At 45.1% G+C, this 26,615-nt stretch overlaps 1 protein-coding gene across 1 annotated transcript; it reads right to left on the bottom strand.

Annotated features, from left to right (window-relative positions):
* Positions 1-754: 754 nt before the first annotated feature.
* CLRN3 (clarin 3) lies at positions 755-26,411 on the bottom strand. Its single transcript, XM_082423444.1, has 3 exons — positions 13,758-26,411; positions 8,241-8,420; positions 755-2,598 (listed from the first exon to the last, which is right to left on the bottom strand). Exons 1-3 carry the CDS (start codon positions 13,984-13,986, stop codon positions 2,318-2,320), a joined length of 690 nt encoding a protein of 229 aa, XP_082279570.1. The 5' UTR covers positions 13,987-26,411; the 3' UTR covers positions 755-2,317.
* Between the last annotated feature and the right edge of the window lie 204 nt (positions 26,412-26,615).

The following is a 26,615-nucleotide window of genomic DNA, read 5'->3' as shown; positions in this document are numbered from 1 at the left end:
ACGAAAGAGCGTGATATTTTATATGGTAAACTAAGCTCATCATAACAGGACTACGTGGACTGATTAGGGGTCATATCACAACCCTTGAAACATTCATATTTCATGGAACAGTTTGGACCCCTTCAAAATAGTGTTTCAAGTGGTTCCATTACAAGAAAAGTAAGAGAATGCAAATTTATTAGTAGTTTTTAGAACAGCAAATTACTATTCAATGGCACTTTTTTCCCTGAAAAAAAGTCAGTCCCCCTCCCTGCCCCACGGACATTCACTAAAAGACCCATCTCGGGGGCCAGGGCAGGAGGTCAGAGTTGGGTTGTGCCACATTGCCTGTAGTTGTGAATAGTCAGCAAGCCCTGTCCTCCCTTAAGAAGATTTCCACTGAACACACAGGCAGCTTCTTTACTTTCTACCTTCGGACGTAGTAAGAGAGCAAAGCTCTTCATGTCCCGAACTGTGAACTGTAGTTCCACTTACCTGATTTTCCCGTGTCTTAAATGGTTCCTCAAAGACCATTTGTGATATAAGGATTAAGATAGTTTGTCCCCTAAAGAAACCGAGCTCTGCTCCAATGCTGAGATGAGTAAACACAGTCTTCACCAGCTACAGAATCCTTCGTACTGATACAGGATGTGAGGGCAAATTTGTTACCCTCATCTGTTTCCTCTTTGTTACTCATCCCTATTATCAAAATATGATATAAAATTCAAACTTCCAAAGAACATAAATGTTTTTAGCTTCAAGGAATTTAGAACAGTTTCACTGTGGGTAATCATATTTTTAATATGCTCAGTTTCACACTAAGTTGATTTATTAGAGTAATTTTGACTTTAGTAGGATTTGGCGGAGGGAGGTTATGGAGAACTGACCTTTCAAAGGATGAACACAGTTTTGTGACTAAGAACGGATTTCACACGGAATTAGTGACTGCTTTTTGAATGTCTGTCTTGACTGTTCAATTGTGATCTCCGCGGGGGCAGGTACCTGGCTTAGCAAGGCATTAATCACATCGCAGGTATTCAGTGCATGTTTCTTGAATGAAAAATGTTATTTCTAAGACAGATTGTTAAAAAGTAATGGGTAAGAAGATGGTTAATCTCTGCCAGTTTCATAAAGGATGTATCTTTCTGTCCAAAGAGCTGCTGCTTTGTAAATTACACTAAGGGAATTCTGCTTCTTTTGGCTCTGGTTCCATCAAGACATGAAAGGTGATTATTTCAGAATTCTGTCAGTGTTCTGTCAAGCCCAAAAGATTCTCAAAGTGATTTTCCGGGAGAATATCCTACTGGCGAAGTAGGTCGAATCCATCTGGTGTCTTGTAAAATATTCCAGGTCACCCATTGTCCTCTCATGAGGCCATGAACTCGTTCCACCCACCTGTTCTTAGAAGGCAACCCATCACCTGTGCTGTGCACCTGCCCTGGCCCTGAATCAGGGTATGCCTGCAAGCCATAGAGCTGGAACCCATTTCTTAGCCTCTGGCTGGGCAGGAGTCTGCTGATGGGTGACACACTCCCACCTGACCATCTACACCTGTGTCGAGGACACTGCAGCAGCTAAGCAGAGGGTTGGTTGATGGGGTTTTTAGAACTTACCGCAATATGACATTTCTCTTTTGACTGAATTCACCACGATCTTTTTAAAGCAAAAATATATTTAACCTTCTTAGCATGAGGCTGTAGGGCTATAATTTTAATCTTTCCTTGATCTTCTTCCTTCCTAATCTTTTCCCTACAAAAAAACCCATCTTGGAAACTCAAAAATGAATATCAGCATTTCTACTCACCATTGGGCTTAAGTTATATTGGCGGTTGAGGGTCCAGAGGACCAGGTCGTACACCCCTAAGTCTCTCCTTTTGCTTCCAACACCTGGTCTAGGAAAAACAAGTTCTGAATCTCTCTGTGCCTGGAAGTCTTCCTTCATAGAGTGGAAGAAAAATGCGTGGTCTCTCCTGAGGTGAATGAGATCGTAGGTACCAAAGTGCTTTGAGCAACTCAAAGGGAAGGTGTGTAACCCAAAGCTTTATTACCTAAGAGACTGAGACCCGGTCAGAAGGGTCCGTAGGCTCACAATCATTCTGCTGCTTTGAACACTACAAGGACTGGAGAGCTTTCTCTTTCATCTTCCCCACCCTCGTGGGAAGAATCCTTTTGCAAGGGTACATCAGTTATGAAGAACATAGTGTCATGAGATACAAAAACTGTCACGGAATGACAGTCAAACAGGGCTGCACTTTACCTGCAGACAAGCCAGCCAGTTACCGCTCGGGGAGCTGGCACACAACAGAGTAGACCTAACCACCAAATGCGGGTACAGAACTCAGAATAAAATTCCATCCCTTGGGGCATATTCCATGGGCTTTTTGTGCTCCTGCTTCCTCTGGTGTCTGGCCTTCTGGTAGAAGATGATGATGACCACGGTGACTGCGTTTAGAAGAATGACGAGCAGCGAGAGCCAGAACGAGTACCTGTAACTGTGGGACGCTCCTCGGTGAGTGGCTGCCGGATAAAGTGGGTAGAGCCTCTGGGCCAGCTCTTCGGAGAGGTGATTGGACTGTGTGTTCCCCACAAACAGCACCATGGTTATGAATACGAAGGATGCTGAAAGGAAGAAATAGTTTCATAGGTAACACGGTGATAACATTTTTTAATGTCGCTGTTTTCCTTTACCACACGTACTCTATGGGTACTCACTGAATGTCTACACTGGGATTTACTCTCTTTTAAGCATTAGGGAGAATGTAAAAGGAATGAAAGACGCGAGCTAGATGCTAGGCTCCAAATGCTAAAGCTGGTGCAGGGCAGTTGCGGACAGGGACAAGCATTCAGCTCAAGTCCTTCCAGAAGGAGCTGCTCTGCCCACTTCCCTGGGCAATAGCAGGTGTGCTGAACGAGTGATGAATAAATGCTTGAACACGGGGGTCAACGGGGAAACTATCTAGAGAGGCCAGCGGGATGGGAAGGCCGAGGGAGGACAGATAGAAAAGGCAGCCCCAACAGAGACTCGTGGTGGATGATGAACTCAGAGCATTCGGGTCTGTGAGGCACAAGCTCATCTGACGGGGAGGGGTCCTGAGGGTCCTGAGTACTGGATACAGAGGATGAGCCCACCTGGAGAGCCCTGAATGCCGGCTCGGGAGCTGGGATTTCATTCTACACACAACGGAGTACAGCATTTAACCAGGAAGGATCTCTTTACTAAACTCATTTTAGAAGGGCCTTTTAAATTGTTTACCTTCCCTTTTTTATTCTTCACAAGGTCCTTCACTAGAGAGCATTCCTCCATTTTGACTTTGGAAAGCTCCTTTGGCCTAGTTACGGAGCGCAGCTCTGGAGTCAGAGAGAGCAGGGTTCAAGGGCTCCGGCTACTGGCCCTGGGAGACGAGCTTAGCTTCCCCGAGCCTCAGCCCTCATCTTCCCAAGAGCGCGAGCTAGAGACACAAAGTAGATTCGTGGCTGCTTAGGACTGCGGATGGGCTGGGGGGGGGGGGGCAGTTTCCTTTTGAGACCATGAAAATATTCTAGAATCAACTGTGGTGATGGTGGCACAGATCTGTGAATACACTAAAACCACTGTATGGCACAGGTTAAATGGGTGAACTATATGGTATGTGAGTCATATCTCAATAAAGCTGTTTAAAAAGGCGGGAGGAGGAAGGTCAGGATGCAGACATTCCAGACTTGTGATGCGCCGGCGCGCCGTCGGGTGGAGCGGGGCCTGAGCGCGCCGGGTGGCTGTCCGGGAATCCCCAGGACGGAGGTCCTCTGGGACCCAGGCTGCGTGACTCGTCATCTGCTGACACTTACCCAGAACTAGAAGGACATTTTGGCATCAAACTTGTCCTGATGGTAACCCACACCCAGGGAACGGCCCTCCAGAGGCCCTAATCATCAATCTTGTCCTGATGGTAACCCACACCCAGGGAACGGCCCTCCAGAGGCCCTAATCATCAATCTTGTCCTGATGGTAACCCACACCCGGGGAACGGCCCTCCAGAGGCCCTAATGAGAGGGCTTCTGCGTGAGGGTTCTCACTCTCCGTGATGACGGTCTTTCATCCTCAACCTAATGGTTTTATTTCTTAATCATAAAAGGAGTGGGTACATACAAACCCCCTGCTCTCTGCGCTATGCGTCTCACACCCCTTAATTATCCTTCACTGTGCTCTTGGGAAGTTTCTAGTGAAAGCTTAGTCATAAAGGGGTAGGATGGAAATGGGTTAAATGCTTTTTCCTGAAGTGGATGCTTTGATTCGAATTGGGAGGGGCCGCCAGGGACACGGATGCTGACCTGAGCCCCCTGAAAAAGGGCACGCCTCTCACAGCCTGTCGTCCGGCTTCTGGGACGGAAGATCTACTGGGCCTGGAGGGAGCCCCTGGTAGAAGGAAGAGCCCCTGAAGGCTCGGGACACTGGCTTCCCTCCCCAGCCTGTCCCCATCGGGCCGTGTGAGCCGCCGGGTTACGCTCTGCTCTCGGTTCCTGGGCTGAGGATCAAATGTGTTGGGACACACCCTCTGCAAGGTTCTCTCCGGCTCCATCGTCTCTCAGACTACAGTTCTATCCCCTGGGGTCAGGGTTGGGCCACGCCAGGCTGGGGTCAGAGGGCACAGGGGCCCGGGAGGTGATGCTGGTATTTTTCTCCTCAAAGCAGAATCCCAGGGCTTCCCTGGTGGCGCGGTGGTTAAGAATCCACCTGCCAATGCAGGGGACACGGGTTCAAGCCCTGGTCCAGGAAGATACCACATGCTGTGGAGCAACTAAGCCCGTGTGCCACAACTACTGAGCCCGTGCACCACAACTACTGAAGCCCGTGCTCCTAGAGCCCACGCGCCACAACTACTGAGCCCGTGCACCACAACTACTGAAGCCCATGTGCCTAGAGCCCGTGCTCCACAACAAGAGAAGCCACCGCAATGAGAAGCCCGTGCACCACAACTACTGAGCTTGCACTCTAGAGCTTATGAGCCACAACTACTGAGCACACGAGCCACAACTACTGAAGCCCACTCACCTAGAGCCCGTGCTCCACAAGAGAAGCCACCGCAATGAGAAGCCTGTGTACCTCAATGAAGAGTAGCCCTCGCTTGCTGCAACTAGAGAAAGCCTACATGCAGCAACAAAGACCCAACACAGCCAAAAATAAATAAATAAATTTTTTAAAAAAGCAGAACCCCCTCCTGATCCTTCAGAAACAAACTAGAGAACCACTCCCTCTTCTTCCCTGCAGCCAAAGAGAGGGTGTCCAAGCCCAGCCTGGAGAAGGGTGTGTGGCCCTTCCCTCTGCCTCCAGGACCCCTGAGGGCAGCCTGACCCCTGCCCTCTCCCCACAGTGACCCAAGGCAAGGACACAGTGATGGCATCTCTGTGGCCAAACCCTCTGCAGGCTAAGCCTCCCATGAACTGAGTTTTCACTAAGTTCTCCGACCAAATTCGGGGCCCCAGTCTGCCCTGTCAAAGCTGGAGGCTGTGAGGGCCTTCAGAGGCAAAGCCAAACGCTGAACAGAGAGGCAAAGTCAAAGTCTCCGAATGTGTTTCTGCCCAGCTCACAGCCTCTCTGTGTGTCAGAATTTGCCCCAAGCCTGGGAGGGAACGTGGCGGGAGTTTGCTGCCTGGCAAACAATTTTTTGTTGTTAGAAGCAGGTGAGGACCGGGGTGAGGGAGGCTGCAGGCCCCGTTTTCCATGTTTTCCTCCACAAACGTGCCCTGTGCAAAGCCAGCTTAGACTCGACCACGGAGAAAGAGGCTGAAAACCTGAGGCTCCTTCCTGCCAAGATGGAGGGATGCGCTCCAAGCCCTGCAGGTGTAGACCGAGGAACGGGGGCCGGCTTTGTCCCGCTGGGCCCACATCGGGCCTTCCCATCTGGTCCGAGAGCCCGATGTTCCTCTTGGATCCATCCTCCCCAGCTCCCAGGTGGTCAGTCCTCTGCCAAGGGGCTCAGTCAGTGAATTCAGCCCTGCCGGCCATGGAGCTTGCTCCAGAAATGCAGAAGGGCAATTCCAGTGAGAGTCAGATTTGGGGGGAAAAGTCGTCTTTTCTCCTGGGGTTGCTGCATTGGTGATGGGCCAAGGAGGGCTGGCAGCCCTCTTGCCTTTAAGAGGACCAGCCCAGCTGCTTAATGATACAGGGAACACTGGAGGAAAACAGAGTTCTGACGGTGCTGGCTGAGACCCTGGATCCAGCTGTACCTGAAGCCACAGTGTCCCTTAGCTTCTTAATCATATGAGCAAAAATTAAAATAATCTATTTTTTTACCCTGGCAATGAGTGCCAATGAGTCTTGCCTTTGCTTTGGTTGACGGAGGTGAACTACTGTCCTAGAAACAGCTTGGGGCAAGGAACCCAAGCATTTGGATGAGGATCTCTGAGTTTGGAACCAATTCCCCCAGCTCCACTGTGAGCCAGGAAGCAGGAATACTCATTCCGCAGGACTGCTGTGCCTGGCCCACAGCAGATGCCCTTTAAATTGGGGCATTTGTTTGTTTTTACCACCGGCTAATAAAAGCACAGAAAGAAAGGAAAGGGCTAGTCGTGTGTGGGTGTGGCTACACCAGCCTGACACCAAACGCTCAGAGCTGAGGGGTGAGTGTGCGACGTGGCCATGGTGCAGGCTTGCCCAGGGCAGCCCAAGTTTCCACCATTGTGGTGCACGATAGTTATGAACTGCGCTTGCTTGATCAGTGAGTTGCATGGCTCTCCCTTGTATCCATGCTGGGCTGGGACTGGCTCACACATCTCCTCAACCATTAGCTTGAAAAAGGCCGCAGTGGAAGTGTTTACACACTCGCACCAGCCAGGGCTGCAGCCAGGGCTTCCCTCCCCCGAGAGCCGGGTGTTCGTTCTCAGCACCGCACCGCTGGGAGCCACAGCACAGGGGCCCCTCCTGCCACCTGCACCGGCCAGTGTGAGGATGGCCTCTCAGCAGGGGGACAGGAGAGAGCTGCTGCCCAGAGCCCCTCCTCTGAGGCTTCCTTACAGCCTAGTATCCAGGGCATCTTTCTTTGTCCCTGAACGTTCCTGGTCTGTGTTAAAAATGCACCACCAGGCTTCCTTGGTGGCGCAGTGGTTAAGAATCTGCCACTGCAGGGGACACGGGTTCGAGCCCTGGTCCAGGAAGATCCCACATGCCACGGAGCAACTAAGCCCATGTTCCACAACTACTGAGCCTGCACTCTAGAGCCCACGAATCACAACTACTGAAGCCCACGTGCCACAACTACTGAAGCCCACGCGCCACAACCAAGAGTAGCCCCCGCTCGCCGCAGCTAGAGAAAGCCCGCGCGCAGCAACGAACACCCAACGCAGCCAAAAATAAAGTTAAAAAAAATTTATAAAAATAATAAATAAATAAAGTAACATTTTTTAAAAAATGCACCACCTCGGGCTTACATGCGACCACCTCCAGAGCCGCCCGGTTAGTAGGATGGGCTGCTTCTGATCCGATCTCGAGATCATGTTCTTATGGTGGAGGGAGGGAAAAGAGCAGGAGAAACCCGGCTGCCTGGCAGGGGCAACGAGGCTCCCACGTGACCACGTCCCTGGGCAGACACAGTGGCCACAGAGTCCAGAGACCCAGAGAAAGTCCAAAACACTGTGACTCAAGCTGGGCTCCACTTCCCATCCCCCACCCCAATACCTTTCCCAGGAAACAAGTCACGCAACCTAGCAGCACCGCCCAGCAACATCCGAGACTCACAGGTTGCCCACAAGAAGGGCATTGGCCCCAGAGTCTCCAAAATGACATTCTTGGAGGCTCTCTGTGCCACGCTCAGGTTTAGATTTTAAGCCAAGTTGACTGCTGTTCTATGGGGGCAAGAAGGAGACTAAATAACACACATGCATGTGTGTTCACGTGTTGACTTCCACACATCACGTGGAGCCTCATTTGGAGTCAAGCACACGGCAGGAGCCCAGTGAATGTTTTGTGGATGCGTGTGTTTTTCGTTCAACTCCTTACGCCAGATACTCAAGCAAAGACTGGGTATGTCATATATTTTAACACCTAACACGCCTTCCTCACCTCACTCTGGTCTCTTACCTGCTCACCTAAAACAGAATTTTATTTCCAAAGATACTGAATAAATGCTGTAAGTTTACAAAAATAAACCTCAGCCCCCAGCACACAACTCAGCACACAGGAGGCCCTCTTAATGCCCATGGCTCGACCGTGACCGTGTGTGTCCACGTGTGTGAGAGGGAAGCAGGGGGACGGAGGCAGAGAGCACGTCGTCTCGGCCGATACTCACCGCTGAGTCCGCTCCAGGTGTACACCCCCATCGGTCCCAAGAACGTCTGATAGGGGTTGCTGACGGTGTTGTAGAAGGTGAATCCAGAGCTCAACAGCGAAGTCAACAAACTGAGGACCAGGAACAGGATGACCACCAAGTGCAGAGTCTTTGGGGAAGAATTGTTCAATGTCCCTAAAACTAAAGCAATGTTTGGTAAGCACGTGGCACCAAATGCAAAGACCAACTCTGGACCGGAGGGCAGGTCCACCCTCACGCACCCCATTCTACCTCCTTCCCCATTCTACCCGCTTAGGCACTGGGGTTAGAAACTGTCAGTCTTTTCATAAAATTTGCATACTTCTTAAGTGTAGGGGAGCTCCAGACGTGGATATGCACTTGTGTAACATGAAACACAGGTGCGCTGGGCCGTTTGCCATCAGTTCCTGCTTTTGCCGTTCTCCTCTTTCTAACCACCAGCAGCCGGCCTCCCCAGGCATCTGTTTCCTCCGCTCTGTCCTTTGTTTACAAAATGAGCAGACACCAGAGACGCGCTCTACCCCCCCCCCATTTACCTGGAAACCCAGCCATGCGTTTATAAACATCTCCAAGAGCAGCCAGTGTGTTTTAGGCCCTTAGGAGATTGCCAGCACATTCAATAAAGTGTTTACCAAGAGGTTCTGTGAAAGTCACAGCGACAGAAGGAAAAAAGTAAATTGGGAAAAAGATTTCAGAGTCCTTGGTAATGTACTAACACCATCATTGGGAATTACAAGGTGTTAGAACCATGATGGGGGTGGGAAAGAAAAAGTAAAAGCTTCCTTCTTTCCATTCCTGTTTTTCAGGTCCCCTGGGAGAGAGCAGGAGCCTCTCACATCTTCACCCCAGAGCAGCTTTAAAGAACAGAAACCAGAACGGCCATGGAAACCTTCTTGTTCCGCCATGGATGGCGCAGTTTCAAGAAAGCGGCCCTGGGAGCCAGAGGAGATCTGCAGCCTCCTCCTGAAACGTGTCCTGGCAGCAAGGAGCCCTCTCTTTGCAAGGTGGCCTTTTCCATCACTGCGTCTCCTTAGTCATTTAAAGGTTTTTCATTCTGCGTCTCTACAGCATTTACCCTGCATCCTAATCCTCTTTTGGAGTGACGCAGAATCTACTCCCTCCTCTCCTGCCTGGAGCCTTTCCCAGTATTTGAAAAGGGGTATAAACCCCAATGTGTTCTTCATAAGACGTGATTCCAAAGCTCCTGCCAGCCTGGTCCCGACTCCGCACACATTTAGTCTGACTTTACCTCCCTACCCGTGCTGGCCAGACGGGCTCAACTCTCCCGATAAGATGTGACGATACTTGTGCGGGGTCCATCCTCTCTCCATCTCTGAATACCCACATGTTATTAGTTCAGATGTTTTTCTTTTTAAATCAGCGGTACTTTGCGAGGGAGGTAAATTTCCTGTCATCGGACAGAGGGTGGACATGAAAGAGATTTGGCCAGCAAATCTGCCTTCAGACATCTGGACGTTGGGGATCTGGTTGTAAAGACCCTCGTGTGTGAGAGAATTCATCCTGATGGCCGTGTCACGTGGCCAGGCCCAGAGCTGGAAGTGTCTCCAGACAGAGCAGGGATAGAATGCCAAGAGCACAGCGCTGTCCGGCAGGCAGGAGGGTGTGGCCAGCAGACAAGAAAGGAGTCAGGAAAGACAAGGGGCGGGAGAAAAGAAATGTGGGTATGGCCTCCTGTGAGCACAGCTCCAGCCCTTCAAACCCCACGGGAGACCAGAGAAGACAGAAGAAGGAAATACCAGTTCAGCAACACAGAGGCCATGAGTTCACCACTCAGTGAGACGGGCCTGGGTGCAAAGTTCAGCGCACACACGTCCAGTCTGCTCGTCCCTAGCAGTGCCCAGCCCTTGTCACTGTTTCTGTTATTAACCCATGGGAAGGGCTAAGTTCTCAGCGCAGCCCCCTCTGTTATGCACTCCAGGTAAGAACTCTGAAAGGCATTGATTAAACTGAGAATGCGGTCCTCTCTGCCACCCCCTGCTGCCTGCGTGGGGTTGGGTGGGACCCGATGGGCCCCCTGCCCTCCGGGAAGCCGTCTGGGCTGGGACAGTTCCGAAGGCCCTGCCCTCAAGCCCGAGGCTCTAGCTCCTTTGCCTGGCTCACCCCGGAGATGCAGTGGTGAGGGCTTGGCATGGCTGTGATGTAGCACACACCTATTTTGCAGCTCGTGGAAGATGACACCAGAATAGGAGAAACAAGAAGCAGGACACACCTGTTCAGAGGTGCAGGGTCAAATGCTGCAGATGTTTCCAAACTTAGTCACCACAGGCAAGAACTGCTCCTGTTTGTACCACACTCCCACAGCCTCTGCCTGAGCATGCAGGAGGAAACTCCAGCATCGAATCAGAAGTTTGCTGGGAACTAAATGACCTCTGTCCTTAGCCAATAAGACAAAATTTGGATATTTAACTAGAAAATAAAAATTTCAGCGTGGGAAAAATGTCCTGTGTCCAAGGCACCAAATTGCCCTGGGGAAGCTTTCTTATTAAAAGCTGTAAATGGATGTTCATTTGCAAATGGTGAACATTCCACCTTTTCAGAGTAAATTAGAAAGTGACAGTCAGGTTTGGCTTTCTTTTTGACTGTTGGTAAGATCTACTAGACATCAGTTCTCAAAAGGGAGTCCATTTGGAGTCTACTGACTCACACTTTTCTATGAATTAAGGTGACAATTTATCTTAATTTTAACTGCCATATTTCCAAATTCTATTTCGGCCTTCTGAATTCCCTGCCACACAGGTATGACAGCTGTATCTCCCCTCCCCTTCCTGGCTCAGAACTCAGACAATGAAAGCTGGAAATTCAGTGAAAGTTGGCAAGAATGAAATCACAATCAACCCCCACAGCATCTGACAGCTGCTCTCTGCCTACAAAATTAGCAAATACATTCTGTTCTTTTTCCTTCCTTTGAGGGGTCAAGCATCGGAATCGAGAAAGCCACCTCACAATTGAAACTAATCGCTCGGATTCTGGCAGCCCCGGGGAAAGAGGCCACGGCTCCTGCAGCTGGGAGGCCGAAATGTACTGGGTGGTGGGCAGTGCACACATGGGGGTCATCCGGACATCCGGGCTTCCTGTGCATGGACATTGATACTCAAGCCCCACTGGCCATCTGGCCCTTCTAGCTCTGCTTTTCAGGAAGTCCTCGGAAATTGAGGGAGAGCCGGTGGCTTTTTTGTGCGGAGGAATGGCCTCCACCCCCTCCTCAAGCACCTGGTCACCAGGGGGCTACACCACGGAGAGTTTCCTCCCCAGGTTGGACTGATTCTTTTCCTCACCAACTGGCGTATTGTAGGCTGAATTATCTTGGCAAGTTGAACTCAGCCATCATCACTTCATTTCAAAATCTACAGCCCCAAATCGGCACCATGTGATAAATCCTATGTAGAAATATAGCAGAGCTTTGCAACATTCATAACTCTTTGGAGATTTCAGTGTGACCTCATCCTAGCTAAGAAACTGACATGGTTAACTTCTCATACGAAAAGGCAATCCACCACGGCAGGGCAGGAAAGTGGCATTTATACGATGATTTTGTTGTACTGCCAATGGTTGGTTTCTGATTGGAAATAAGCCCGTGGGGTCCTAAAGAACCTGTCTCACTGCGCGTTTGCAGTTCTGCTCCCGGGGGACCATGTCCACACACCTGCACCAGCTGAACCACCATCTACATTCGGGTTACGTGACTTTTCCCTCTCCGAGAGGACTGTTTGCAAGTGTTCCCAGTTCAACGACTGCTAAAACCATCAACACTGAAGACCCCCTGGGCCCTGAGGTGTCCCTAGACGATTTTAACGCCCTGCAATTGTGCAGCATCTCAGTGCCTGGGAGGTCGTTTATCTTCTACAGCCCCTGGGGTGACTGAATACAGTGACTTGAAGTTGGAACGTGGCTCTCTGGGGAAAAGAGTAAAAGTAGGAAAAAGAAAAAATAGTAAAAATAGAGAGCCAGGCAAAGCAAATGCAAATATTTCACCTCCTCTGTGGGCCCACTGGGCTGCCCTGCCACCTTCAGAGCTATCCTTGACCACCGCTGTCCCTGCCCTCCCAAAGCCACCGTGCTCACATCACTCCCATGGGGTTCTAGAACCAGGTGCTGACCCACCCGGGCCTCTTTGGCGCTTCTCTGGATGTAGGGAGTCAGGGATCTCATTGAAGCCAGTTATCTCAAATTGGAGCCAACTGGTTCCAAACAGACACTGTATGAAAATCAAAAAATTCACAGGCGGTTTTCTCGTATTTTAAAAATTTTACAAGTGTCTGGAAATTCAGGAAGTAGAACAAGTTTTGGTTTCGCAAATGCTATTCACAGAACTGAAAATGGGAGTGAATCTTTGAAAGTCTTCTTTTCTAGTCGCCGCAAAGAGAATATTCCTCATTTTCCTGAGGACCTGAGGCTGGTACCAGAGGAGATGTGTAACGCTGCTAAAATACTGGGGGAGATGTTGCTTTTGCTAAGGTCTAAAAGGCAAATTTGTAATTTGGAAATATAATTATGTTGCTCTGGATTCAAGGAAATCATTTCATTAATAAAGTCACAAATTAGAGCTAGAACTTGGAGCTAATGTCAAAAGCTAATGTCCCACCATTATGCAGGGCATGAGGGCTAAACATTACATTTGTATAAGGCAGAAAATGATGTACGTTTATAAGGAAAGAGGTAATGACTGCATAATACCTGATAAAGCCTGTGTAGTGAGCTACACGCAGCACCCTTTGAAACAAAGTCCGTTTAAGGTGGTAAACAAGTTACAAATTTGGTTTTAAATTTAGAAAACATAATGGTATATATTCAAACTTCAAATGCCAAACAAATAGCTAAATTCAACTTATCATTCTCAAGGAATTTTTGTTTTCCACCCATTGAGAGTAGGACATTAGTGTGTATGAAATCAGAAAAAAATTTAGGAATTCCTGTAAAATATTCGATTAATAGACTTAATGGAAATTTAATATCAATTCCAACAGCAATGAGATATTGGAGGTAAGACTGCAAATTCAAATCAGTGAAAGAAATGAACTTGAGATATAAGGATAAGAAATTGTCCATATTTTCCACTTTATTTTTTCCTTGCGTAGATGCCAGTAATGAAGTTCTGGACAGAGGTTCTTGCTCCAACTAAAAATCCATAGTCAATACAGTTAAAAATGTTCTCCCTACTGGCTGTAGAATACCATGTTTGTGCTCCATATTTTTGCTTAACTATTTACCTATCAATACACTCCTCTGTAGTACTGTTTAAGCATAGCCTCTGCTAGAATGATTTAGACTGTTTTGCTAATAGACACAACCAGAACCGAGGAAGCTGAAATAATGATTCAGTGAACTTTCAAAATTAAAAATATGCGTTCATATCTACAGCCCAGCTAAGTTCACAAGGAAATTACTTTTGAAGGGCTATTTGGCCCAAATACAGGATGGTATGAATCTTACCCAGTTAATTCAATCTCACTGTATCCATTCAAACGAGTTATGATTTACCTTCAAAATTTTTGTCTGATTCTGCAAGTCCATGATTCAATTCTTGAATACTCTTCCCACGAAAGAGTCCGTAGGTGATGATCACACTACCATTCGAAGAAGTGTCACTAATGACAAGTGTACTGTGGACCCATTCTTGAGTTGTAAGAATAGAACAAATTACGATGGAAGCCCCCAAGCTTGTGACAAAGCTGGATAAGAACATCAAACTTTTCGTTGCCGTAGGCATCTTCTCAGGAAAATAAGGATCCTAGGGTAAAAAAACAAAGATCTTTTTATAATATTTCTGGACCTTCTCATTTGGAGTCCAGTATTTAGAAATGGAGTCTAACACTTGCTTGTAAGATATAAAACGTTGCTCTCCATGAGGAAGGGTCATACTAATGAACATTGGACTATGAACACGGTCATAAAGATTTACAGTAGCTGAACTTTGGTCTGGAGTAAGAGGTTGCTATGGTTACAGCCAACCAGCAGGAACAAGGGGGTAGGCATGGTCTTTCCAAGACTTCCTCAATCACACAATTAATTTATAACTCTTTTTCAAGTGCCTTGGAAGAAAGTTCAGCCTACCACGTCAGGAGAGAACTAGAATTCCTAAATAATGAGGGAGCAAAGGATCCGCACCCCCCAAATGTTGCTGATTCTAGCAGCCGACAACACAGAGTCCCACCTACCAAGGTTAATGACTTGACCCTAACAAGTGTTCCGAAAGGAAACCCTAAGGAGATGAAGCCCTTGCTAAAGATACTGGAGAGTGAAAAGAGAAAAGTTGACACCTTATTTTTAGACCTTGATAAAGAAGTGCACCTTTCAAATTTCCTCTTTCAAATTGGATCACACCTGCACATTAATTTCTTTTTAACATCTTTATTGGAGTATAATTGTTTTACAATGGTGTGTTAGTTTCTGCTTTATAACAAAAAAAATCAGTTATACATATACATATGTTCCCATATCTCTTCCCTCTTGCATCTCCCTTCCTCCCACCCTCCCTATCCCACCCCTCTAGGTGGTCACAAAGCACAGAGCTGATCTCCCTGTGCTATGCGGTTGCTTCCCACTAGCTATCTATTTTACGTTTGGTAGTGTATATATGTCCATGCCACTCTCTCACTTTGTCACAGCTTACCCTTCCCTCTCCCCATATCCTCAAGTCCATTCTCTAGTAGGTCTGTGTCTTTATTCCCGTCTTGCCACTAGGTTCTTCATGACTTTTTTTTTTTTCCTTAGATTCCATATATATGTGTTAGCATACTGTATTTGTTTTTCTCTTTCTGACTTACTTCACTCTGTATGACAGACTCTAACTCCATCCACCTCACTACAAATAACTCAATTTCGTTTCTTTTTATGGCTGAGTAATATTCCATTGTATATATGTGCCACATCTTCTTTATCCATTCATCTGATGATGGACACTTAGGTTGCTTCCATGTCCTGGCTATTGTAAATAGAGCTGCAATGAACAATTTGGTACATGACTCTTTTTGAATTACGGTTTTCTCAGGGTATATGCCCAGTAGTGGGATTGCTGGGTCGTATGGTAGTTCTATTTTTAGTTTTTTAAGGAACTCCCATAATGTTCTCCATAGTGGCTGTATCAATTTACATTCCCACCAACAGACACCTGCACATTATTTAAATTATAACTTGAGAGGTTTCATCTCTCTCTCTCTTTAGTTCTCTGATGGAAGTGGTTCTGAACATTCCTGCTTTAAGTCTTTGTGACTCCATTCTCCCTGTTGAGTGGCGAATAGTTTGTAAATGATCATTTCTGGCCCTCAGAGAAAGTCCCCCATTTGGCAAGAAGATCATTTCTCGAGATAATAAATAGATATTCACAGCATATTATGTACACTTCTTTTTATTATATTCTTTATCTGGCTATAAAGTAATATTGTATATGCACATTTTCATCCTGTACTTTTCTTGGATAGCACCTAACTTACTTGCGGAATGAGTCGATAATGTCTGTCTTTCCCACTAGAATAACTAGACTATGGACCAGGAGGTGGACATGTTTGTTTGGGTCACCACTAGACCCAGGGTCTGCCAAAGAGCCTGGCACAGCAGACACTCAGCAAATATTTGTTGAATGAGTTATCGGGGATATATGCACAAATACTCCACTATTGTGGACATTTATGTTGCTCCAAACTTTAAATTATGATTGAAAAAGAACAATGCATGAACATCCTTCTAGATAATCCTGCATCCGTATCTCTGAATATTTCCTTGCTTAGATTTCTAGATGGGAGTCAAAGCATGTGAACGTTTTCTGAAGCTGTTGCTATGCATTGCTAAGTTGCTCATCAGAAGAAGTTGTGCCAAGTTAACCACACACCCTTAACACAGTGAATGTGCATCTTTATCTTCACAGCATTGCATATTATGGGGAAAACTAGTTTTTTCTACTTAAGTCTATTCATTTTAACTACATTTTTAGGGATAGGACAGAATTTCCGTAGTTATGTCCTTCTAGCCTTCTTCCAGTCTGAAAATAATTTTATATCATGATGCAAGCGTTATACATGCTCATTAGAAAAAATATCAAATGGAACTCACAGAAAAAAGGAAGAGAGCAGATATAATTTAAAAATTCATCCTAAAAGAAATAACTGTGTTCATATTTGGGCAATGACTTTTATACCCATATTCTTATGCCCATACACGTTTATATTAAAATCAAGTTCTACTCCGTGTTCTATTTCGTAATCGTCTGTTAAAAATCTCAACAGTTTGTCATAGGACTCCCTTTCATGCCAATACATCAGGTTTACCATTGTGTGAAGTAATCAGAATTTATTTATACATATCCTTCTTGGTGGCCATTTTAGTTTTAAGAGTTTTTTATATGGTGCATTCTGCATGTAAGTCCTTTACTAGATATATGTTTTGCGACTATTTTCTCCCAGTCTCTGGCTTATCTTTTCATATTCTTTGTAGTATCTTTTGAAGAGAAAAATTTTCTAATTTGGATGAAGTCTAAGTACCAATTGTTTTCATTTTGTGGATTGTGCTTTAAATGTCATATTTAAGAAATCTTTGCCTAACCCAAGATTGCAAAGGTATTTTTCTCCTATGCTCTCTTCTAGAAGTTTTATAATTTTAATTCTTACATTTACGGTTATTTGCTTATTTTGAGGGTTTTTTCTTAATATAGTATGAAGTAATGGCTGAGATTCATTCTTATACATGTGGGTATGCAATTGTTTAAGCTTGATTTCTTGAAAAGATTACCCTTTCCCTGATAGATTGTCTTGGCATGTGGCATCTTTGTTGAAAATCAGATGACCACACTGTGTGGGTCTCTTTCTGGGTTCTCTATTACAAAGTCTTTCTTCCCAGCTCTGTGTCAACTCCAGGAACTGTTTGTCACACTGCTTTCCAGTGGCTCTTTTCCTGTGACCTCAGATGGCTTCCTCTCACCCTTTTGGACCAGCAACCAACCAAAGATTTGAGAGATCTCCCTGCAGACCTCTAGAGCTTGCCTGAGCAGCTATCTCTCTCCAAGACTCTGCACCACCAATTTTAGCCACTTTTGCTTCCCCAAACTCTGATCTCTTTCTCTTTGACTCCAGATGATTACTGGCTCTTCCTGGTTTCTTCTCTTGCACCATTGCCTGTGAATTCCTCCTTGGAAACTCCCTGGTGCAGTGGTCAGTAAAACTTCATTTTTTTCTTTTCTTTCAGGAATTAAAGTCCTATTCTGCCTGGTGTCCAGTGTCTAGAAACTCTTTTTTTATATATATAATTTTCTGTTTTATTACTGGAGGGCCAATCTGGTCCCTGTTCCTCCATCAGGGTCAGAAGAAGCAGTCAGCTTTTATTCTTGAATGACAACGTGGCTGCTACATTTTCTTCCCCTCAAAATTTTGTGCATGTTACTCTATTGTCTTTTGACATTGAATGTTGCTGTGGAAGAGTCTGAGGTCGGCTTTATTTCTTCTCTCTGATTGTGACTTTCTTATTCTGATAGCATAGTTATAAAAGCCTTTATTCATGAAATGCAGTAGCTGACCTGAATACATTTTGTATAGATTGTTCTGTATCATTTTTTTTCTCATTCTTAGATTGTCTTTTCAATCTGTTCACTCAATTCATGGCAGATACATTTTTTCTGTATCATATTTCTGAATTGTGAGCCCCATTCGCTGAAATCTTACCTTGAGACACATCAGTCATTCTTGGGTTGGGTTATCTTTGACCTCCACATCCACCATCTCTCTCTAATTGATTTGGTCTCTTTACCTTCTTCCTCTGCACTCACCATTACTTTCCTCTGTGGGGATAACTAGTCTTTCAGTCAAGTCTTTTTCTAGCTTATGTATTTAATCTGAAATTGTGTGGTTTGTAGTTTCAGTTCGTCTCTGTTGTTTTATTATCTCATTATTCATTTCTTATTTTAATAAATTCTTCTTATTATAAGTCTTTACATAGCATAATACATGCAGAGGAAACTGTTCATTGGATTGTGTTTTCCCAACCCCAGAGGGTTTACTCTGTCTTTCTTTCCTTTGGCTGTATGTTTACATAGTCCCCTTGGCATTTCTTTTTATCTTGCTTATGCTTAACCTGGGCAGTTCTGTCCAACCATTGCTTTGTTCTAATACATTGTGAGTGATTTCCGCCGATATTCTTCTTACATTATCTGGGCTCACTTTGTCTTATCTTCACCAAGCTTCAGTTTTGGGCTGGATGACTTTCTTTCACTTTTTCCCCCGAATGCATCCAGGAGGAAAGAATGTACAGAGCTTTAACAAAATACCTAAATCAAGTTGACTTAAGCTCACATACGTTTCAGGTAAGGGAAGTCCCATGCATAACCTGGTACAGGGCCTCAAACGAGGTCACCTGTCTTGTTCTCTTTCCTGGTTATGTTTCTTTTGGATCTGCTCCTGAGTTCATGGACTTTCATCCTTGTCCAGAACTTTTATCCTCTCAGCTTTAAGTTATTGCAAAAAACAATTATATGCCTCTACCCCAGAAATCTCTTGGCATTTTATTAGCTCTAAAGCTGTCACACACATACCTCCTAGAGTTGGGGGGAGGTGGTCTTGCTTTTGATTCATTTGAGTTTGGGGAGGCAGAATCTGTGATCTTGCTTCAAGTCAAGAACCTTTTCCAACTAGGTTTGGGAATCTCAGAGGGCTTGACATTGGGGACCGTCTCCCCCTCTGTTAAGAGTGAAAGATGTCCGGGGACTCCTCCAGGGGCAGGGGCTGCATGAAGTATGGGCTAAGATAGACAGAGCTGGGTGTGGCTGACAATAGAAAAGTGATGTCAGAGCCTGTGGTATAGAGGCTACTGCAAATAGAGCACAGTCTGGAACACAAAGACTTCATAGACTGGAGAACAAGACCAAAATCTGGGATGAAGGTCATGTCAGCTCCTGGGCAGTGGCCCTGGCTCCAGACTTCCCACAATTCCATCATTCCAGCTCCACTGGTGCCATTTTTGACAGATGTGAATTCCCACCTCTAATTCCTTAATATTTTTTCTATATTCATATTTTTACAAATTAATTGACTATGATACTATCTCCATTAGCCTACTTGTAATAAAATCTCAGATGATGTACCAATATGAAAATAAATACATGAAAATAAATATGCAACTCATATATGAAGTTTAAAAATGGCCGTTTTGTACTGTCTACCATATACAATCATCTCTTCCTTCCTCCACAATATATCGTTACTAAAGGATTCTTGCTTTGGAAAGTGCTAGTCTAGCTGATAAAGCACTGGGACAAGCTGTTAGCTTTCTTGTTTATTTCTACAATTTGAGGCTGCTGATTTCTTCTTTTGTTTGTCATGTGGGTTATTAAAGGTTAACATTTTTTTTAAATCGCAAGTATACATCTTACAGCACCTAGAACTCTAAAGAATATAACAGGATTTATTTTACTATTTTTAATTAATTCATGTACATTTTCACTTTTGTTATAAAATGTATGTAGACTGTGTGTACTTTGGGATCATTTTAATAGAGAAGCTGCCTAGACATACTCATAATTTTCCATTAAAGAGGCAATTTAAAATTCTTTTAATTATTAATTTTTAAATTTTTTATTAAAGTATAGTTGATTTACAATGTTGTGTTAATTTCTGCTGTACAGCAAAGTGACTCAGTTATACACATATATATTCTTTTTCATATTCTTTTCCATTATGGTTTATTACAGGATATTGAATATGGTTCCCCGTGCTATACAGTAGGATCTTGTTGTTTATCCATCCTATATATAATAGTTTACATCTGCTAATCCCAACTCCCACTCCATCCCTCCCCCACCCCCTCCCCACTGGCAACCACAAGTCTGTTCTCTATGTTTATGAGTCTGTTTCTGTTTTGTAGATAAGTTCATTGTGTAGTATTTTAGGTTCCATATGTAACTGATAGCATATGGTATTTATCTTTCAAACAGGCAATCTTTTAATACATAAAAGCCTTTCTTAACATTGCAATACTTCCGGAAATTAAACATTTAAGAACTAAATTTCTATCCTGCTTTAATAGCTGATAAGAAATAGCTGTCTATCTCCTATTTACCAAGAGACTTTCCTTGGTATCTCAGTGCTGTATTATATTCTATTACCAACATTTTTCCTCAATTCCTGAAGCAAATCAAAAGTATACACAAGGCAAAACCTAGGTGGATACTAAATCATTCCACAAGTAATAATGTTCTGTGGATTACAGACACGAATTTCATGGTGGAAAATAAAGAAATTGTCATTTCATTCTGCCAGAAATCCATTGAAGGTCTTCAAGTTTCTCAAAGAAGTTGAGGAAAAAATATACTTTTGCCAAAGCATAAACATTTATGATTTTTTGAGTGGGGAATAGGAGGGAATTCCATGCATCCCTCGAAGCAGATCTTGGAAGGTGCTGAATTGTTTTATTATTTGGCCTTCCAATGGTATTTACTCCAGTTTTTAGATGTCAGTTTACTTAAGGGATTGAATCAAACTTTCTTAATCATATAAGAAGAGAAGTAATTAATGCTATTTGTCATTCCAGGTGGAATGGTAACTGCACTCATACTCACATAGTGAAAATTTATCTCCAAAGAATCACTCACACACACACACACACACACACACATATTGCTCATCTGTTTTTAAAAAAACAACCTGGATCCAGTGACCAAGAATTCTATATTCACACATATACTCATATACTTGAAATGACATTTGAATGACATATGAACAAGGATATTCCACATAGCTGTTCTTGTATTAGAAAATGACTGGGAATAACCTATGTGGTCTACGACAGAAGCAGAGTTAAATACATTCTGGTGCAACCACATATTGACTCCAGAGGCTGAAATGAACGAAGTAGGTCTATAAGTACTAGTATGGAAGAATACGCATATCTTGCAATTTAGTTAACAGAAAATTCATATACATACATGTGTTTGCAAATGCCTAATATTCCTCTGGAAGATTAGACAAGAAACTGGTAACTAACTCTGTCTCAAAAAAGGCGAACTGGTTGTCTGGGGAACAAGGAAGCAAGGAGACATGTTTTTCATTATTTCACTTTTTGAACCTTTTTCATTTTGAGCCATGTATATGTGTTTCCTATTTTTTTTTAAGTATAAAGGTAACTGCTATTTAAATAACATAACCACATAACTTTACTAAACTAATTACAACTCTAAACAGCACATAACATAAAACGAATTGCCACACACACACACACATACACACACACATATATATACACATATATATTAGTTCATTTATTCAAAAATCATTCACTCTGCACCATTCAAGGTTCTTGATAGCGGCTAAAGATGCAAAAATGACTTAGACCAAGCCTTGGGGGAAGGCATCCATATAGATAATTACAAAACAATGCAATAAATATTTAAAATAAATGTAAGAAATCCTGTGTTAGCCATGACAGAGTAAGGATATCAAACTTACCTTCCCGCCATATAAAAGTGTATAAAACTAGAAAGACACACATTGTAAAGTTTTTTCGTTTTTGTTTTGTTTTGTTTGTTTTGATCAATGGAAGGCTGTGATCCTTGAAAGAAAGGAAACATATGAGATGATTACAACATTAACCCCAGCATTCTGCCTGGGAAGTTTTCTAAACTGCAGCACAGAGAAGTAAAGCCCAAAGAGACAGCAGCTTTGTGTCTGAGTAGAGGAACAGAAATCAAAGTTTGTGGCTACTGGGGAGGCTGGAATGTGTGAGACAGGGTGCCAAAGCAGAATAAATCTGTGCAGAAAAGAAGTTCTAGAGGTCTGCGTAAGAATTCCTGAAGTCTTCCATAGAATACTAACTTGTACATTATCAGGATGAAACTTCAGTGAAGTCTGTCATAAAACTGGGGCTACTCTCACCTATAAGGATTTCTACAGACTTATTCTAACAAAAGATCAACCAATGTAAACTCTCAGGAATGTTGCATCCTGCAAACGATAAAAAAAAAAAAAAAAAAAAAATTAGACCTGCAAAGGAGCAGGAAAATAATCAGGACAAAAAAACTCAATAGATGCACATTCAAAGATGACATAGATGTTAAAATTAGCCAAGAACTTAGAAGTGCTATAATGAATATATTCAAGGATTTAATGGAAAAGCTGAATACAATAAACAAACATATGAAGAAACTTGGCAGAGAAATAAAAATTAGTTTTAAAACAACCAAATAAAAATTCTATGACCTAAAAATACAATATCTGAATGAAAATTTCACTGGGTGGACTTCAGAGAAGATTAAGCTCTGTAAAAGAAAAGATTAGCAAGCTTAAATATATAGCAATAAAAACTAGGCAAACTGAAATACAGAGGGAAAAAATGGCTTAAAAGTTTAAAGAGCTTCAGTGACTTATGGGACAATATTAGATATACCATGTACATATAAATGAAGTCCCAGAAATGAGGGCAGGCAGAAAACATTTTTGAAGAAATAATGGCTGAAATATTCCCAAATTTGATGAAAACTATAAACTGATATTATAAACTATATTATATACTTTATGAGCCAAGAAGTACAACTAATCCCAAGTGTGATAGAGACAAAGAAAACTGCACTAAGACATATTTTAATCAAATTTAAAAAAAAAACCAGTGAGAAAATCTTTGAAGCAATGAGAGAAAAAAGATACATTACCTAAATTACTGATATAGGTAATAAAGCATGAACCTCAAAGAGGTTTTGCTGTGTGAAAGAAGCTAGAAATAAAAAAGTATACTCTGTACGATTCCATTTATACGAAGATCTAGATCAGGTTAAACTATCTATGGTAATAGACATCAAAACAGGTGCTGCCTTTAGCAGGAGTGGGAGATTTTCTGGGAAGAGGCATGAGAGAACTTTTTGGGGTGATGTAAATGTTCAATAGCTTGATAGATGCATTTGTCTTTATTTATTAAACTGTACATTTAGGATCTCTATAATACATGATATATTATTCAACAATGAAAAGTAATCCAAGAAAAAAAGGGTAAAGGAAAATTCCAGCAAAGGGTCTGTCCTCACGATTTCACTGGTTAGTAAATGTTAATACTTGGGCATAACTTGGGAAAAGAGGAGGGAGAAGGATAGATGGGTAATGTAAAAATGGAAAGTTCTGGATCCACTAGAGTTACTCATTCTGGCACATTCTAGAGATTGGAATAGCCATCCATCCTGAGTTTTCTCTATGTGGGGACAGGTCCTGAAATCAGTCTTCCTGGGCTTCCCTGGTGGCACAGTGGATAAGAATCCGCCTGCCAATGCAGGGGACACGGGTTCGATCCCTGGTCCGGGAAGATCCCACATGCCGCGGAGCAACAAAGCCCTTGCGCCACAACTACTGAGCCTGCGCTCTAGAGCCCGTGAGCCGCAACTACTGAAGCCCGCGCGCCTAGAGCCCGTGCTCCGCAACAAGAGAAGCCACTGCAATGGGAAGCCCACGCACCACAAGGAAGAGTAGCCCCCGATCTCCGCAACTAGAGAAAGCCCGTGCGCAGCAATGAAGACCCAATGCAGCCAAAAATAAATAAATAAATAAATAAATAAAAATTAAAGAAAAAAAAAACCAGTCTTCCTCCCTTGCCCTGCTCTGTAGCCAACAGTCACCAAAACCTTCTGATTTTATCTCCTAAATTTGAGCAATTTTATGTTAATGTTTCTGGACAATGTTTAAAAGCAAACTCTGATTTCTCTCTACATACCAATTTTGCCTTTTTTGCTTATTCTTCTAGAGACCATTTCTGTCCTCAGCATTTTAACTTTGATTGGCATCTGTTGAGCCCTTAAAGCATGATGGGCATTATCTGGGTTACTGCAGAGAAATCCAAAGGCCCGGTCCTCCAGTAAAATGGAAGACGGGACACATAACTACAGTTAACATTACCAGTCACAGGAAAACTGCCTCCAGCTGTGTTTTAAAGGAAAGGAGCTGCATGGCTTGGTGAAGAGGAGGAGGTGAGAGACAGGTGGGAGGATGGCGTATGTGAAACCGATGGTGGTTTAAACAGGAAGTGCGTCGGGGCTAAAGAGGAAGCTGTGGAGGTAAGAAGGGCCATGTCCTGGGGTCATAAAAGATGAGAGTACGTAGGTGTTCAGGATGGCCAGAGGCTGCGGGTGGTCCTCAGAGCCTAGGAGGGGAATAAGGGAACTGATTCTGACGTCAGGAGGGGCCTTGAGCCCATGGGAGGTGGAGGGAAGATGGATGTGGAGGATCCAGGGGCTTCCGCATGGGAATCAGCACAACCCTGGATCGACGTCTCCGACAACGCACTCTTGTACGACGATGATGAATGTCTTTAGACTTCAGAGGTTGAGGGATATTGCTTAATTCTGGGAAGAATCGCGGGGGTCCAGCGGAGAGGATCTCACCCGGAGAGAGGCACCATCTGCCCCTCATCATGTTCCCCAGCTGCTGACTTTCCAACAGCAGATGTCTGACAAGGGCAACTTGTTTCTCTCTTCCTGCATCACAGTCTCTGCCTCTGCAGCCCTGCAGGGTTAACAAGCAAAACTGCGCTCATCAGAGTTTGAAGTGATCGCCTCCTGTACAGAAGGCTGGCTCTGGAGGCCACCTCGCAGGGATATTGACAGCTGGCTGGAGTCACTGGGCTACCTAAGCCCCACCTGACCGGGGCTGTTCCCCCAGGGCGCGCTCAGGAGGGAGCCGCCCACCTGCTGGTCTCCAGGGTGACCGGGCTGCCCGGCGCTGGGGCTGGCGCCCCTCCTCTGTTCTGTCAGCCCACAGGCTTTTATTGGGCACCTCCTGGCTATCCTGTTGCGTCAGGAGCTGGAGATGGAGAGGTGATGGGGAGAGGCATAGCGTGGACTGTCTTGGAGCTCACAGCCCAGAGAGAGGGGGAAGGAGGGGGCCATGACTGACACCCTACAAGTGAATACACCTGGTGAGACAGGAGCCGAGGGGAGGGGCGCAGGGTGATTTTCCAGAGGCAGTCAGGAAGAAGGTGCAGGCCAGGTACCAAGGAGGGGAGTCTCAGGTGGGAAGAGCTGGGCTCTGACCCTGAGAGAAGGACCTGGGGGCTGGAGCCCAGGGAACGGGGTGAGGGGCTCAGGAGCAGCTGAGACGTCAGGCAGAGCCTCGCACGAGTTTGGATTCTATTCGGAACGGAGGTTTTTAAGCAGAGGGCTGGCAGGACCTGGTTCCATTTGTAGGGTGGTGCGCTTAGAATGGATTGCCTAGAAAACAGTGAGTCAGAAGTTGGCGGACCACTGCAGTCATCAGATGAAGGCAGTGGAGTGGGGAGGAGGGGCACATTCAAGAGGCGCTTTGGAGCTAGACAGGAAGTGGACGTAGGGATGGATTAGAGGTGGGAGGGCAGGTGGAGACAGGATGCCTGCCGAGAAGCAGAGTCAGAGCAAGAGTTGGGTCTGCCATGGTAGACAACCAGGAGGATCAGAGCCTGGAGGAGACCACCAGACGGGCTGTGCTTTTCTGGAGCTCCCTGCGTAGACATGGTATTTAAAGTCCTGGCGCTGGACAAGATCCCCCAGGGACAGCATGGACAGGGCAAGGCAAGAAAGCTGAGTTCAAGTTCTCCACTCTTTGAGCCCTCTTTACACCCTGTGGAAGGGAAGTTGCATTGTGGACGGTCTCAGCCAATAGGTGGCCATCCTCCTCAGCCTTTGTGGTCTATAGCTCTATCCAGAACAGGTCCCAAGTGTCCCAGAAGGTGGTCTGCTGGCTACTGATACAAGGTGGGGTAACATACCCTGAATATCACCTTCTCACCATTGGCTCCTTCATTCACAAGCCATAATGAGTGAGGTCCCTGCAACAGGGACGCACTATCCTTCATGAGGGCGGGGGCCTTGGACCAACGTGGAGGGCACAGCAGGAAGGCTCAGAACCAAGATGAGACAACATGTATCCTTTCTGCCCTTCCCCATGGAATCTCCTTTACTCTGAAACCTCCCTAAACAGATTGCAAGAGGTCACCTGGAAAGCCGTCCCCCAGAACAGCCGGTCCAGATCCCTCTGGCAGTCGCTCTTCCTCCTGCGTGTGCTGGATATTGCCTAAACGACAAGTAAGCCCTTCTCAACATCCACCAACTGGCCACCCTTATTCCCGCTTTACAGAGGAAGATACCAGCTCAGGAGATTTCCCGGCTCTCCCTACTTCTCCGGACCAGAGGCAGTACAGGGTGCCTGCCCTCTGCTCTCCTGGACCGATTGCACGGCCCAGAGCTGGCGCCCAGCCACGCCGCTTCCTGGTGTCCAGGGCCAAGGCTGGGTAGCAAGGGCCTTTCCCGCTCGTAAAAGTGGCTGTCACACCCTGACCCCCTACATGATGCCTGGGTCCCGGCCAGGGTCTCCGCGTGGGGCTCCAGCCCGGGTTAACAACGTCCAGGCTGGC

Source organism: Balaenoptera physalus, assembly GCF_965194825.1.
Source record: "Balaenoptera physalus genome assembly, chromosome: 14".
Classification (NCBI taxonomy): domain Eukaryota; kingdom Metazoa; phylum Chordata; class Mammalia; order Artiodactyla; family Balaenopteridae; genus Balaenoptera; species Balaenoptera physalus.
Note: the sequence above shows the minus strand (reverse complement) of the source record. Positions and strands in the feature narration are given on the sequence as shown.